The sequence below is a fragment of the Nicotiana tabacum genome, chromosome 23 (assembly GCF_000715075.1).
Source record: "Nicotiana tabacum cultivar K326 chromosome 23, ASM71507v2, whole genome shotgun sequence".
Classification (NCBI taxonomy): Eukaryota; Viridiplantae; Streptophyta; class Magnoliopsida; order Solanales; family Solanaceae; genus Nicotiana; species Nicotiana tabacum.
The window spans coordinates 117,268,690-117,286,036 of NC_134102.1; the positions used below are offsets into that span (position 1 = coordinate 117,268,690).

General features: G+C 39.3%; 1 protein-coding gene across 1 annotated transcript in view; it reads left to right on the forward strand.

The window, feature by feature from the left end:
• The window catches only part of LOC107795012 (uncharacterized), a 60,269-nt gene that overhangs the window by 25,160 nt on the left and 17,762 nt on the right, over positions 1 to 17,347 (forward strand). Inside the window, 14 exon segments of the mRNA XM_075246298.1 lie at positions 2,179 to 2,343; positions 2,433 to 2,507; positions 2,597 to 3,049; positions 3,137 to 3,484; positions 3,573 to 3,704; positions 7,088 to 7,201; positions 7,278 to 7,462; positions 7,697 to 7,805; positions 8,270 to 8,413; positions 8,529 to 8,819; positions 14,594 to 14,790; positions 14,792 to 15,245; positions 15,358 to 15,552; positions 16,773 to 16,876. Coding sequence (XP_075102399.1) covers positions 2,179 to 2,343; positions 2,433 to 2,507; positions 2,597 to 3,049; positions 3,137 to 3,484; positions 3,573 to 3,704; positions 7,088 to 7,201; positions 7,278 to 7,462; positions 7,697 to 7,805; positions 8,270 to 8,413; positions 8,529 to 8,819; positions 14,594 to 14,790; positions 14,792 to 15,245; positions 15,358 to 15,552; positions 16,773 to 16,876 — 2,966 coding nt within the window.

A 17,347-nucleotide genomic window follows, 5' to 3' on the forward strand; every position in this document is an offset into this window, starting at 1 on the left:
ATGTGGTGAGCGGTCAGCAGAATTTGATCTTGGAGACTACAGTGTGATAAACCTGTTGCCTTCAAGACAAAAAGATTTTTTCCTAAAAACTTGCAGGAGTATCTCTCTCTCTCTCTCTTTCTAATTCCTTTTCTCTGGACAATGTTAATGGATCGAGATCCTTACTATAAGTTTTTTTTTGATAAGGTAAATTGTATTAATCAAAAGGGAGAGAAACTCCCGTATACACGAAGTATACCAAAGACGTAGAGAATTTACATCAGAACATGATTTTCTACAAAAGACGCCCAATCTTCTATACAAGTAGGGGCTAAATGAGTGCACCAAAAAGCGATCAAAGATAAAAGACTATTCTTAAGATGTGAAAAAGGAGACTCAATCTCCTCAAAAGCTCTCCTATTTCTCTCCCCCCATACTACCCACACGAGAGCTAACGGGGCGAACTTCCACGCCTTTTGCTTTCTTCTTCTACGAAAACCGCCCCAGCTATGTAACATTTCCTTTACAGTGCTTGGTATCACCCATTGAACACCAAAAAGATTCAGGATTGCCCTCCACAAAGCAGAGGACACAGGGCAATGCAACATAAGGTGATCAACTTCTTCCCCTGTGATTTTACACATGTAGCACCAACTAACAAGTGTAATTCCCCTCTTTCGGAGATTTTCAGCAGTCAAGATCACTCCCTTTGCCACTAGCCATGCAAAAAAGCACACCTTCGTGGGCGCCCTAGGAATCCAGATCGAGGAGTATGGAAAAGTGGTCTCCTCTCTCACCAACATACTCTGGTAAAAGGACTTTACGGTGAACAAACCATCGCCACGCAAGCCCCATCTCCAAGAGTCGCAGGATGGTTGAAGCCTGTCTTGCCCGTATAGCAGTGCCAACAAAACTTGGAGCTTTGCAATCTCCCAATCTTGCATGTTCCTCCTGAATGAGAGGTCCCATACTACCCCCTTCATGTTCCTTGCGAATCTGTTGGACCATCAGTTTCTTCTGGTTTGAAACTCTGAAGACGTGGGGGAAGGAGACCCTCAGAGTATCCTCTCCACACCACCTATGATTTCAAAAGCTGATTCTCCTTCCATCTCCCACCCTGTAAGTGATGTAAGTGATGTTGCCACTGAATGCTTCCCAATTCTTCATGATGCTCCTCCACATGCCACACCCGAAAGGTGTTGTGATCGCCTTGGTCCTCCAATCCCCTCCAGTTGAATCGTACTTTTCTACTATGACCTCCCTCCATAGAGCATGCTCTTCTACCCCGAATCTCCACAACCACTTTCCCATTAAAGCTCTGTTAAATACCTTAAGATCTTTCACTCCAAGTCCACCCCACTTCTTTGGGGAAGTGACTGTCTGCCAATTCACCAGATGAAACTTTCTAGTTCCATCCGCCGCATCCCACAGAAAGTTCCTTTGAAGTCGCTCCAGTTTTTCTGTGATGCTCACCGGTGCTTGCAACAGTGATAAGTAATAGGTGGGCATACTCGATAACGTGCTTTTGATAAGCACTTCCTTACCTCTTTTTGACAAATACCGTTTCTGCCACCCTGCTAATCTTTTTTCAACCCGCTCGATCACTGGATTCCAAACCGTAGTATCCTTATATGAAGCGCCCAAAGGGAGGCCCAGGTAAGTAGTGGGAAGGGAGCCCACCTTGCATCTGAGAACACCAGACAAGGCATCAATATTAGTAACCTCACCTACCGGGAAAATCTCACACTTGCCGATGTTGATTTTGAGTCCTGATACTAACTGAAACCACTGCAGGACCTGCTTCAGGTAGGTCAACTGATCCATATCGGCATCACAGAAAACCAGTGTGTCATCCGCAAAAAGCAAATGTGAGACTCTTCGGGCACTGAGCACCCCAATCGGAGCTGAGAATCCTCTCAAGAAGCCTCCGCCCGCCGCACGATCCATCATTTTGCTCAGAGCATCCATCACTAGAATGAATAACATGACTTCACTTAGATTTGGCAGTTTAAGTCTTCGGATTTCAGGAGATCTTAAGGACTGTCTTTATTGGTTGCTTTCGGGATAGTACTTTTATCCCCTTTTTGAGGGGTGGGGTGTGGGTGTTTTGTACGGGGAAAACAGGAGTATATATTCATCAAGTCCTTGCATGTTGTTGCTTTCCAATGAGAAAGTTCTCAAAAGTGAGGTTTCATGCAGGGATCAGCTCCAATTACTGGTTTATCTGAATCATCATCTGAGTCTGAAGACTATGAAGCTGATCATGCAGACAATCATGATTTAATGGATCTGTCAAAAATGGAGAGTGTGTATTTGACCGGTATTCTTGATGAGTTAAAGATGTGCTTCAATTATAGTCATGAGGTGAGTATTGGTGAAAACTATCAAGGACACTTTTTCTTGAAAAGCAGTGACTCCACTGACATGTATAATATGCTTTCCACTTTGTCTAGCATGATCAAAGTTTTACTAAGGCACTTCTAGCTGAGGAGAGGGGCTTATTTGAATTTCGAGCAACGGGTGGTCGGGTAAGATTACTGCAGGTTTTGCTATGGGTCTTATTTTAGCTTGATCTCTAATCTTTTGCTTTAATGCTTTAAATTTATGTCTTACACAGGTTGAGTTTTCAATTAGAGGCAATGATATTTTTATAGGGACTCTCCTGAAAGCTCTGGAGGTAGAAGATTTGGTGTGCCAGACAGGGATATCTGGCTCTTGTTATCTAGCACGATCCTTCATCAGAAATGTTGGTGCACCCCCCCTTTTAAATGATGTCGAAAGCCAGAGCAATGAATTTAGTCAATATGATGGAGAAGAGAAGTTTTATGAGGCATCTGAAAATTTAAATGACCTGACTGATAGTCCGTATTCATCTGGAAATTTTTTGTCATCAGAAAAGACCATGTCAAAGGCTCCTAGTTTTAATCGTTTTGCTGGTCTTCTGCCTATTGATGTTCATGATAATGGAACTAATTCTGTAAAACTGACTGATACATTAGATAGTTTCGTGAAGGCTCAAGTGGTTATTTATGACCAGAAGTCACCTCGCTATACTAGCATTGATACAAAGGTCAGCTGGTGTTTCTTATCTGGCTAAATCTGTTTACTTAGTTCTGCACTTAGGATTTCTAACTTAATTGCTTATTGGTTATTACAGGTAGCTGTCACACTTGCTACCTTGTCTTTTTTCTGTCGTAGGCCAACAATACTGGCAGTGATGGAATTTGTAAATGCCATTAATGTGGGGGAGGAAAGCTGTGAATCTTTCAGTGACACTTCTTCATCAGCCATTACACAACATGATAGTTCCAAGGAAAATGTGGTTGATTCGCAGTTGTTTGAGACAGCTGATCTGCCTGCAGTGAAAGGTTTGCTTGGGAAGGGGAAGTCTAGAATTATTTTCGGTCTGACACTGAACATGGCTCGTGCCCAGATCTTGCTGATGAAAGAGGGTGGATCTAAGCTCGCTACCTTGTCTCAGGATAATTTTCTTACTGATATCAAGGTCTGTTGTTTCCATCAACTTTGATTTTTTCCGTTGTGATATTTATTATGTGAGTGCAACTTTTCAATCTTGTTTTCTCCTCGGATAGGTGTTTCCATCTTCTTTTACTATAAAGGCATCTCTTGGAAATCTGAGAATTAGTGATGACAGCCTCCCTAGCAGCCACCTTTATTTCTGGGCATGTGATATGAGGAATCCTGGTGGTAGTTCTTTCGTAGAGGTAATTCATTGTATAGCTAGTGTGGTCGTTGTTCTAGCTATTGCTGCTGTTAATATCATTGATTGTTGTTGTCCTGATTGTTGTCTTTTTGGCTATGGTTATAGTATTAGTGAAGTTCTAACATCTTATTTGCTAGTTACTCCTGTAGGTCTGATCAAAATGGCCACTGTGTATTTTTCTGCTTTGAAACTTTAGAAATTTTTATTTAAATAAAATTTTTAAAAATCTTTGTGTCCAACTGGGGGCCAATAGTCAATGAAACAGGTGCAATCCTTGGAGATTAGGGTTCAAATCTTAGCAGAAACAAAAAAACACTAGGTTATTTCTTCCCATGTGCCTAAGCCTTGGTGGCAGAGTTACATGATACTTGTTCTGGTGGAAGATAGCATGTACTGATGTACCCGATGGAATAGTCGAGGTGTATGCAAGCTGGCCCATACAACACCATTATAAAAAAATAGCAACAACAACAACAACAATCAGTGATGTCCCACAAGTGGGGTCTAGGAAGGGTAGTGTTTACGCAGACCTTACCCCTACCTTGGGAGGGTAGAGGGTTGTTTTCGAGAAACCTTCGGCTTAGGAAGGAAGAAAGAAATAGTAGAAACAAGCGTTACCAACACCAAGTGCCAGAAAGATAATCACAACAAACTAAGAGCCAGAAAATAGATGGAATGAAGCAGTAGCAACAAGCATCAATCACAACAAGAAACTAAGAAACCAATGCAGATGGTAATAGGAATACATGTAAAATTAGCAATCTAAGAGTAAGAAAACACTACCAAACCAACCCTAATCCCCCTGTACGGATCTTGAAACGTTCGACTACCTACTAACTTTCTACCCTAATTCTCGACCTTCACACCCTCCTATCAAGGGTCATGTCCTCGGTAAGCTGAAGCCGCATCATGTCCTGTCTGATCATCTCTCCCCAATATTTTTTGGCTTCACTCTACCTCTCCTCATACCCACCAATGCCAACCGCTCACACCTCCTCACTTCACTGGGGCATCTGGGCTTCTCCTCTTCACATGCCCGAACCATCTAAGCCTCGCTTCCTACATCTTGTCCTCTACTGGGGCCACACCCACCTTTACCCGGATATATTCATTCCTAATCCTGTCCAACCTGGTATGCCCGCACATCCATCTCATCTTCCTCATCTCCGTTATTTCATCTTCTAGGTATGTGAATTCTTGACTGCCCAACATTCTTCCCCATACAACATAGTCGGTCCAACCACCACTTTGTAGAACTTGTTTTTAAGTTTTGGTGGCACATTCTTATCACACAGAATACAAACGCTAGCCTCCATTTCATTCACCCCGCTCCGATACGATGTATGACATCCTCGTCAATTTTCCCATTCCCTTGAATAACTGACCCGAGATACTTGTAACTTTCTCTCTTAGGAATGACTTATGAATCGAGCATCACATCCATGCCCACTTCCTCCGTCACTAACTTGCACGCCAGGTATTCTGTCTTAGTCCTGATCAACTTGAACCCTTTAGACTCTAGGGTCTGTCTCCACACCTCCAGCTTGTCGTTAACACCGTTCCACGTCTCGTCGATTAGTACTATGTCATCTCCGATACACCATGGCACCTCTTCTTGAATGTGACACGTCAGTGCATCCATCGCCAAAACAAATAAAAACGGGCCAAGCATGGATCCCTGGTGTAACCCCATCACAACGGGAAAATGATTTGAGTCCCCTCCCACTGTCCTCACCTGAGTATTAGCTCCATCGTACATGTCCTTAATCGCTCTAGTGTACGCCACAAAGACACCCTTGGCCTCCAAACATCTCCATTGAACCTCCCTTGAGACTCTGTCATATGCTTTCTCTAGGTTGATAAACACCATATGCAAATTCTTCCTCCTCTCCCTGTAGTGTTCCACTAACCTCCTAACAAGGTGAATAACTTTCGTAGTTGAACGTCCCGACGTGAATCCGAACTGGTTCTCAGAGATAGACATTGTCCTCCTAACCCTTACCTCCACCATTCTCTCCCAAACTTGCATAGTGTGGCTGAGCAACTTAATACCCCAATAGTTGTTGCGATTTTGGGTGTTACTTTTGTTCTTGTACAACGGAATCATTGTACTTCACCTTCATTCTTTGGGCATCTTCTTCCTCCATTTCAATTTATGTGGCACTGTTTGACGGAGCATGGAGTTTAAGAATGAAAGACTTGACTTTTGGAATTTGTGGTCTTAAACATGCTTTTGTGACTATAGAAGCATGTCATTAAGAGTAAAATGAAAAATTTAAAATTAAATTATTTTCAATTATAGAAAGGTGCCATTTTTAAAAAATATACTAATAAGGAAACAATACCATATAAATTGGAACAAAAAGGGTGTTGTCAAAGGTGTGGCCAAGTTACGATTAATGGAAGTCAGGCGCAACACAAGTTGGGTGCTTCACAGAAAGCGCTAAGATCCGAGGCATGCGCTTCAACAAAAACTAGCCAATGAACTACTCCTATAAAAAAGTTAATTTAGAAGGTACCCGCGAAAGGCACTACATAAAAAATATAGTCAGCAAATTCTCTCTCACAAAATAAGTAAATAAATAAATAGACAAATGATTGGATTGGAAAATTGGTCCATGAATTGTTAAGGGACCATCATGGATGGCTATGAAGTATTTCGGATTTAAAGTGTAGTGCAGGAAAAACACTAGGCTTTAGATTTGAATTAAAAAATATTTTGCTTTGAAATTCGAAATCTAAGATGGTCCTAACTTGATTAATATAAGTTCTTTATATATTTAATTTAATTATAAAAGGGCAGCCCGGTGCACTGAGCTCCCGCTATGCTCGGGGTCCGGGGAAGGGCCGGACCACAAGGGTCTATTGTACGCAGCCTTACCCTGCATTTCTGCAAGAGGCTGTTTCCACAACTTGAACCCGTGACCTCCTGGTCACATGGTAACAACTTTACTAGTTACGCCAAGGCTCCCCTTCAATTTAATTATAGATTTTTAAAATTCCTGTACTCATAATTTTTGTAGTTATTTTTTTCTTGCATTTTGTATACCTTAATTTTTATCTTCATTATGTGTCTTTCTTTACTAAAGTTTGCGCTTTAAATCCCAACATACCTTGGCTCTTTATGTAGAATCTACTGATTCTTAGATTGATCTATTTTGGCAGAGATTATACTTACTGTTCGTCGCCTTATTTCATGCAAAATATAGTAAAACAGGCAAAACGTACAAACAGTTTGAGAGATATTGGCCGCTCTGGCATAAATTTGCTTTGTCCTTGATTTTGTATGTATTCTTTTGGTTTGTCATTTGATACACTTCTTTGGAGTTGTCATGTATTAATTTTCTCTGAACTCTAATCGGTCAGATTATTTGTGGATTGCAGCTAGAATTTTGTTCATTCAATGTTGATGATGAAGACTACATGGGTTATGATTACAGCATTATAGGCCAGCTGTCTGAAGTGCGGATTGTTTATTTGAATCGCTTTATCCAAGAGGTAGTGAAGCTTTAGCTTTTCTATTTGGCTATTCCTGTATTATATGATCTCATGATATATTATGATTTTCTTGTAGATTGTCAGTTACTTTATGGGTCTTGTTCCAAACAGTTCTAATGATGTTGTCAGAATAAACGATCAAGTTACAAACTCGGAGAAGTGGTTTACAAGAAGTGAGGTTGAAGGATCGCCTGCTTTAAAGCTGGATCTTTCTCTAAGAAAGCCTATAATTTTAATGCCTCGAAGGACTGATAGCCTTGAGTGAGTTAATAATTCTCTGGTGATGATGCTTTCCAGTCAGTTCTTCTGTTAAAATATGCACCCGTTAGCAATGCTCTAATCTAAAGTCTAATGTATTGCCTTGATTTTTCCTGTATCTTCATGTTTTCTGTGATCTGTTTTGTGGGGATATATGGATTATGGATTAGACATTTATACCCTTAATCACATCTGTGTAACAATAATCATAGCTGATCTCATAGTTTCCTCTTGCAGTTATTTGAAGCTCGATGTTGTTCACATCACTGTCCAAAACAGGTTTCAATGGTTTTGTGGTAGTAAAAGTGAAATGAATGCTGTACACATGGAAATATTAACAATCTCTGTAAGATCTTTATGTTTTATCTCCGTTGGTTATGTTTTTGATCTATATGCTAGTTGCTAATGGCCTAATATCACAATATTCTTATACTGATAAGGGAATTTAACAAAGAACGAGAATAAATAGTCTAACTCAATAAAAATCTCATTTTTGCGGTCAAAGTTGCATGCTTTTTGCATGAAGCAAAAATTTGCATATTGCCAATCAGGGAACCTGTTTGAAGCTCAATTTTTGTATGTAATAGCATTTGAAAAGGTTGTGCAAGTTTGTCAAAGAGAGTATCCTTTAAACAGGGAAGTTATAGATTACTGCAGATTGTTAAATTGGTGGGCTTGCGTTATACAATGTAAGCTCAATGGTATCATAGACAGACACCATAATAGTATTCTTTTTAGTTGTCCCTTTCTTTAAGTTACTCTCCATACATAGTTCATCTGAGAATTTGTCTCATATATACCTTCCTGTAGGTCAAGGACATCAATTTAAATGTGGGTGCTGGCTCAGAATTGGGTGAAAGTATAGTCCAAGATATCAATGGAGTTTCAATTGTTATACAGCGATCGCTGAGGGACCTATTGCATCAAATCCCTAGTATCGAAGTTGCTATCAAGGTACTTTAATACTAAAATTCTGACTGTAGTTTGGTTCTTTCTATCGTTCACTACCTAGAATTTTGTTGTTTTGGAGATCAAATTGTCCCAATCTCATGGTATTTGAATATTTCAGGTTGAAGAATTAAAAGCTGCTCTATCAAGCAGGGAGTATGAGATAATTGCAGAATGTGCGCAGGAAAATCTTTCAGAGACTCCTAATGTTGTGCCTCCTCTAATAGATGACGCCTCATCATCTTCAGCTGTCAAGACACAACATTTGTCAGTGAGAAATTCTGATGTTGTTAAATCTGAAGCTGAAGATAAAGATAAGTGGATTGTAACCAAGGTCTCTATTGCTATTGATCTGGTTGAGCTTGGTCTTCACTATGGATTGACAAGGGATGCATCGCTTGCCACGATGCAGGTAATTGAGACTCCATTATTTAAGTTTATTTTGTTATTATTGTTGTCCTTTCAAATTGTACTTTCATCTTGCTATTCCGGTTTGTTAATCTCATGTTTCTGTGAAAGGAAAGAACAATGTCTTTAGATGTTTCTTGGGTCAATAGATGTCACTAAGACAATATAATGGGCACATCTTCAAAACAGGTTGCTGATTTTTGCATGCATTTTCATTGAAGACATAGTGAGGAAATAGATCTTATTGCATGCTTGACACTAAATCCTCCATAAACCATAGGATAAGCAGAATCAAAATCACTAAATTACTAGAATCAACGTCTTATTCTTCTACTCTTCTAGTTCTTCAAGATTGTCAAAATCTTGAATTCCTCTATTATCTTCATATTGCTCGTCATCTTCTTTTTCCTCTTCCTCTTCCTCTTTCTGATCACTTTCATCTTCATCAATTAGGGATCGACTTGTAGTACCCACACTTTTTCCCTTCCTATTAGAGCTTGATCTTGAAGTATCCCCCCTTAAACCATAAGGGTTCTCCCCAACTCTACTAGCCTCCGCAACATCACCCCAAGTGAAATTAGAATCGCCTTCAAATACTTCTTCATCTTCACAATTTTCGGAGACTCTGGTTAGCCACTCACTAGCCTTATTAATATTGTCCAAAAGAATTGGATCAATTAGATAGCGTTGGTTGTAGCGACGCCTCAAAGCTCTATTGTATTTTATGAACACTAGATTATGGAGGCGCTTCAAGGTTAGTTGATTCCTCCTCTTTATATGAATCTGCAAACAAGATGTGCCAACTAATTAGGAGTAGTTAGGACAATTGAGATATAATTTACTTTATCTCTTTTTTTTTGAAAAGGAAAAAAGAAGAAGAGATAAAGTAAATTATATCTCAATTGTCCTAACTCCTCCTAATTAGTTGGCACATCTTATTGAGATAATTTACTTTATCTCAATACACGAAATCATTCTTTTTAGTTCTCACGTGTTAAAAAACGTTCCAGTTCTTTTCACACCCAGATGAGCTACAAGTTAAACTTAGAACTTTGATGGCGAAAGTCTGTAAATCCGGCGTCTCTGCATCATATTGGTCCCACCACTCAACTATAGAAGTGAAAAAATATTCAAGAGTTAATAAGTATAAAAAATATATTAAAAGTTAGAGCTATAAAATATAGAAGCACTCGGTCACCTGGCGACTTCGTCTCTCTTTGTTTAACAACCAGACACAGCTTAAAAAGTCCTTCAACTGCCTTGTAAATAGCAAGCTGATCTACTATCTTTTCTTCCCGCCCTTCATCTTGGGCCAACTAAATAAAAGACTCAAGGAATCCCTTTCACACTTCTTTAGCCGCTGAATTATTCTCATACTGATCAAAAAAGAGTGACGGGTTCAGAATAAGTCAAGCTGCATGCAAAGGTCGATAAAGTTGTTCCGTCCATCTTGAATTAATGATCTGAAAGACCTTTGCATATTTCTGCTCATCATTGAATGATGCTTAAATATCCTCCTTGGCCCTATTCATAGCTTCATAGAGATAGCCTATTAGTGGTTTTTGCTCCCCATCCACCAAACAGATTACTATAATCAAAGGGCCACCAATTTTAAGAGCACGAAGGCCATTATTCCAAAAAGAATAAGAAAGAATAATGCGTGCAGCTTCTTTCCCCCAGCTTCCTTTGCAAATTTACTCTTGTTCCATTCCTCTGAAATGAACAACTTTCTCAAGTTGACTTTTTGCAAGTGGATATTATGCAAAGTCAAGAAAGCAGTGGCGAACCTTGTCTTGCCCGGTTTCACCAAATATTTTTGTTTGGTGAATCTTTTCATCATCTTTTCATCATATTCAAAAACAAGGGCCGCTGAGCAATATAAGAATGTACCCTAACACCCTGGCCAAAAACTGTAAAGAAGGTTTTTCCTCGAAAATGTCCCCGAACATTAAGTTGATACAATTAGCCACACATGGAGTCCAATAGGTATTCGGGTACGCTCTTTGCACCATCCCACCCGCTTTAACATTTTCACTCGCATTATCAGTGACCACTTGAACAACATTGCTTGGGCCAATCTTTTCAATGGTGTTCTAAAGCAAGGCGAACATGTTGATGTGGTCAGTGGACGCGTCGCTAGCATCAATCGACTCAAGAAACAAAATTTCCTTGGGAGAATTCACGAACACATTAGTAATCATTTTCCCAGTTCTTGCCGCTCACTTATCCATCATAATGGAGCATCCATACTTGTTCCATACATGTCTCCTCCACTTCCTTAAATAGATAAGGATCTCTGATTTCATGATAACCGGGGGCTTTATTCCAGGTCCATATTGACCAACGAACTCAATAAAGTCTCCAAAAGTGTCGGTGTAGTTGACACAATTGAAGGGCAGCCCTGCATCATTAGACCCATCGTGCAAAAGCTTTAATTGCACGATCCCTTAAAATGTCCTTGGCAATTTTTGCAAATCTTTTCCACCGCTCTTTGCTTCTGGCTTCTTTGGGAAATAACAATCTATAGGACCTTTAGTCCTACTCGTTCCCGTCGATTCATGACTTGAAGAGATTGCATCCCTTCCCCGTTCTTTTGGAAGTGACAAATCAACAGCTTCATCTTCTTCCATACCATCATCAAGATTGGTCACAAATGGTTGATGACTAATTTATGTTTTTGCTCGTTCTCAACAAAATTCTTTATTTCCTCCCTCACCTCCGGCGGGCATTTCAGACATCTTGTGGCGTTTCCATCGCCACCAATAAGATGGAATTTAAAGCGATAAATTCCCCTGTTGTAATCGTGTTACAACGGGGAGATTGCCGAGGATATTACTCACTGCATTGGAGCGAGGTGGATGAGATGGAGGTTAATTTCGGGGGTTTTATGCGATAAGAATGTGCCGCCTAGACTTAAGGGCAAATTCTACAGGGTGGTGGTTAGAGCGGCTATGTTGTATGGAGCTGAGTGTTGACTCGTCAAGAAGTCCCATGTCCAGAAGATGAAAGTAGCTGAAATGAGGATGTTGAGATGGATGTGTGGACATACCAGGAAAGACAAGATTAGGAATGAAGTTATTAGGGATAAGGTGGGAGTGGCATCCGTGGAAGACAAGTTGCGGGAATTGAGGCTGCGATGGTTTGGGAATGTGAAGAGGAGAGACATAGATGCCCTGGTCAGGAGTTGTGAGAGGTTGACCATGGCGGGCTTGAGGAAGGGCAAGGGTAGGCCAAAGAAGTATTGGGGAGAGGTGATTAGGCAGGACATGTCGGTGCTTCACCTAACCGAGGACATGACTAGCGATAGAAAGATGTGGAGGTCGAGGATTAAGGTGGTGGGTTGACAGGTAGTTGTGAGTTCTTCCCAGGTTTACCAGTAGTACAAGTAATATTTTTTCATTCTTTTATTCATAGTTCTTTATTACTTGTTATGCCACTCGCTTTCATTACCTTATTATATTACTGTTGTTATTGCTTGCTGCTTTATTTTTACCGTTCCTTAAGCCGAGGGTCTATCGGAAACAACCTCTCTGCCTATATAGGGTAGGGGTAAGGCTGCGTACACATTACCCTCCCAAGACCCCACGTACGGGATTAAGGTGGGTTTGTTATTGTTTGTTGTAATCGTGTTACAAAACTTGCATATAACATTTGTACTATTCTTCTCATTAACTTTATCGCCATATCACCAAGACTGGTCTTTCTCTTTCGAAATTTGGGACATTTTTAATCCCTATTAAGATATAAGAAAAACAAACATAATGAAATAAACTAAAAATATAACATATATATATATATAACTAAAATTAGCAACACCTTAATTAAATTAAATTTAATAACTGAAATCAGTAACATTTCAAAGAAAAAGGAAAAAATCTGAAAAAAACAATAATAATTAAGTTTAATATACCGAAATCGGCAAAGCAGCAACATTTCAAAATATAATAATTAAGTTTATAAACTGAAATACACACAAAAATTAATAAATAAAGGCTAAATAAGAAGAATAAAAGGAAAAATAAAAGGACCGCTGCCTGCCCCAGCAGTGAGCAGCAGGCGACGCGTCGACGGGAAGAAGAAGAAAGAAGAGAGAAAAAGAGGAGAAGAAAAAAGGAGAAGAAGAAGAAAGAAGAAAGAAGAAAAAAAGAAGAAAATTACCTGGAGGCTGGACTTCTGGAACCCTAGCAGCAGCAGCGATGCTCGATGGAAGAAGAGAAGAAATGTCTTCACTTTGGGGTCTATGTTTTGTATAATAAAAAAGACCCAATTTTTTTTTTAATTTTAAAATTGACCCATTTAACTGAAGCGATCACTTTTTCGCTTCTCGCTTCTGCGTCGCTTCTCGCTTCAGGTAGTGAAGCGGTCACTTTTGAAAATCGAGTCGCCTCAGCTTCAGAAAAGCGATGAGCCGTCGCTTCGCGTCGCTTCTCGCTTACAGCGACGAAGCGATAGCTTTTTCAGACATTGCTTCTTATGGGGTCAGTGTATGGAAAACAATTAGGGGTCAGTGGAATTTAATTGCTAAGAATTCTAGGATTAAGGTTGGAAATGGGAGGAAAATACTTTTTTGGAGTGACATATGGATAGGGAACATTCCTTTGATGGAACAATTTCCTGATTTATATAGTATAGCTGTAAATAAAGGCATTTCAGTAGCAGAAGCAAATATCGCACAAGGGTGGAACATAGTTTATAGAAGGAATCTCCAAGACTGGGAGTTACAAAGTGTGGCAGATTTCTGGGAGACCTTAGAAGGCTTCCTAGGTCTCACAGATGAGGAAGATACATTATGGTGGAAGGGACTCAAGTCAGGAATCTTCTCAATAAATTCTGCTTATCATTTGTCCAACAATGCTCCAATCTCTAACCAGGGATGGCCATGGAAACAAATCAGGAGGGTCAAGGCACCGCAAAAGGTTTTATGTTTCACATGGTTAGTAGCAAGGGAAGCAGTCTTAACTCAGGATAATCTTATAAGGAGAGGAATGCAGGTGCATGCTAAGTGCTGTCTATGCGGAAAAGAAGGGGAATCTGTGTCTCACCTCTTCATTCAGTGCCCTATCACTGCTCAACTGTGGCATTTCTTTTTAAGCCTGGCTGGAATTTCCTGGACAATGCCAAACAATCCTGCTAACCTTCTTAGTAGCTGGAACAATGGAGGGGCAAACATTCAACATAAGAATTGGTGGAAAGTCATCCCTGCTTGCATATGGTGGGCTATATGGGAGGAAAGAAATGCCAGAATTTTTGAAGATAAGCAAAGCTCTTACCAGAAAATTAAGCTAAACTGTTTTTTGTTGTTTCATTTTTGGTGCAAGGAGAGCTATAGGGTGGATGTACATTCTTTGCTTGATCTGCTAGAAGAATTGTAAAGGATAGACTAGGGGTTGAGTTTTTTCTTTTGGTGACACATATCTTGTAATTATTTTTCTCATATATATAATCGTTACCTTTCTAAAAAAAAAATAAAAAAATACGAACATATCGGCATGAAGTATATTACCTTTGTTCTGGTTAGGCAGTTATGCATACACGTATTGTCTCACTTATAGATAAATTGATCTCAACTAAATATGCATGAAGTGCAATATTTTGGATAGTTGTATACATACTGTGATGTTCATGATCTTCTTGGAATTTGAATCATATCTATTTTTATTAATCATAAATTTTGCACATCGTCACTATCTTCCAAATATGTTTAATCTTTGTTTTCATTTAATCTATTAATTTTATGCCTGCCAAATTCTGAATCTGGATCTTATTTTTGCTTTTAAGGTAAGTGGTCTGTGGCTTCTCTACAAATCCAACACAGCAGGAGAAGGCTTTCTGTCTTCGACACTCGAAGATTTCACTGTGATGGATAATCGTGAAGGTATAGAACAGGAACTCAGGTTGGCAATTCGGAAGCCTGAAACAATTGGGTACAATCCTTCACAGTCAGTGACTGATGCTGGTGAATATGCTGGCATGTCCTTCCAGTACAAGTAGTGACAAGGACATGAAACTCGTACCTGCAATGGTTATTCTTGATGCAAGATTCTATGAAAATTTGACATCTTTTTCTCTCTTCATTCAAAGGCCACAACTGCTAGTTGCACTTGATTTTCTGCTTGCTGTTGTTGAGTTCTTTGTACCAAATGTTCGAAGTATGCTGGCAAACGATGACCATGGAAGTTCTGCTCATGCTGTAGATGCTGTTATTCTTAATGACTCAGTTTATAATCAGCCTTCTGCTGAACTCTCACTTTCTCCTCAGAGACCTTTGGTTGCCGATGATGAAAGTTATGACCTTTTCACATATGATGGCAGAGGTGGAACTTTGTTTTTGCAAGATAGGAGAGGACAAAATCTCTCTTCTCCGAGTGAAGAGGCTGTAATTTATGTTGGAAGTGGAAAGAAGTTGCAATTTAAGAATGTTAAGATCAAGGTGTGTCCTCTAAACGGATGTTTCGTTTATTACGCGAATCTTGATTATGAAGCTTTGTTGTTTTGACGGCGATGGAATGTCCATGTTGGTTTTCTTTTTCTTTGTGGTTCAGAATGGAAAATATTTGGATTCATGCGTTTTACTTGGATCCAATAGCAGCTATTCTGCTTCAGAGGATGATGGAGTCTTCTTTGATGAAGCTTCATGTGAAGGACCATCAGAAGATGATTCTGGAGTGACCGTAGATGCTGTGCCATCTCAGAATACTAATGTCAGCAGATCTGCAGAGTTTATATTTGAGCTGAAGGTCAAATATTCTCTTATTTTTGTTGTTCTTTCTGCAATACCAGTAAAAGATTTTCCTTCAAGCAATACACTAAATAGTTCATATATGGCTTTCTGCCATGTGCATAAGTCTCTTTAAGTATTCTAAAAAATATGACCTTCAGTATCTACAATCTAAGAGGCCTGTGCACATATCTGATAAGTTAAAGGCACTTATTATCTATGATATAACTTTGAATCACACCATGGTTTGATGGTAGTCATTTATGAGTGTTTGCTGCTCTTTGGTGTTCATGTATCCTTCCTCCAGCAGGTGCCATTTGTTTGTTTAGGGTTGTAACCCTTTTAAACAGCGGTTGTATGAAGGCCTTTCAGTAACTAAGAACAGCAGAATGACAGTCCATGAGTGGCCTTAGGTTCAGATCATGGGTCCTCTCAACATAGTCAGTTTGGATATACTTACCTCAAAATCTGTTGGGAAACAGTGATTGTAAATGACCTTGCATACAATAAGTATCATTGAAGCCTGCTAGACAAAAATGTTAATCTATATGAGGATTCTTAGTTAGCACCAAAAATACAAGGTCTTCCAAGTTCTGCTCTCTTTCTCTGCCCCCAAAATTTACATCTTTTAAGCAAACTTTTGTCACATGGAAGGCACACTTATTTCTTCTCTCAATTTTATCATTGCTGACATGATTCACAGTAGAAGAATTTCAGCCATTTTTATCAACGGAGGCTTTTCCTTTAATCTTTAGAATGTCTACAATCTGGATAGTAATTTGACTCTACTATACAACATATATATCTTGCTTTGTTTTTGTTGTTTTAGCATGTGAAGTTTGTTTGTACTACGTTTGATTCTATGATGGAGAAGAAGGATAAAAGGGAGAAAACCTCTTGGTTTTGCTTCTTTTAGTGTGAGTTACTCATTTAGATCCAGTTTTTTTGATACAACTTGAGGGCAAGTAAAGTGTTCCTCGTTTATGTCCAATTTCAAAGCGGTAGGAAATTGATTACTGAACCTGTCTGCTTTTAACTACCCCTCGTCCTTAACTTCCTTGCCAAGTGGTGGAAATCACCATAACGATCCTGTGTTATTTCCCTCTCTCCCACCTGTCCTCGTTTCTTCTCGACCAAACATAGTGTTGATGATCTGGTACATTGAATTAGGAAGAGTCATTTAATAGAAATTTGAACTTGCTATAATTTTAATTACATCTTATGGAGAACAAAATACAGGCTATTGGTCCAGAGCTTACCTTCTATAATACATCAAGAAGTGTGGGAGAGTCTGCTGCCCTTTCGAACAAATTATTGCACACGCAGTTGGACGCCTTCTGCAGGTTGGTTCTCTCTGCTGAGCATTACAGTGTTCCATTTTTGGTTTTAATTGTATTTGTTGGGGATTGCATGTTTTTCATATTTCTACCTGGTGTCATGGAATTTCCAATTTGTGCGTGGAAGTCCTCTATCAGCTTCCTTGGGACATGGTAGTTGGTTAGGTAGGCCTATCGAGGAGGAATAACATGTCCTTCCATTTCTCTCTAGAATAATACTTATATTAGTCTACTGATGATTTATCTGATATGTGTTGATTGGTTAGAGTCTTGATTCTTTGTTTGTTGAATTAGTTTCTAAAATGGTTCCCTCCATTAGTTTTGAGGAATTTTAGCAGTGTAAGCTTCTAGTGTCAATAAGATGGCGACAAATGGCGTGTTCAGCAAGCTCTCTTAATTTTTTGATTATGCAATTTCTTCAGATTAAGAATGCTTAATGAAGATACTTGACATTATTATACTTTCAAATGAGTTGGT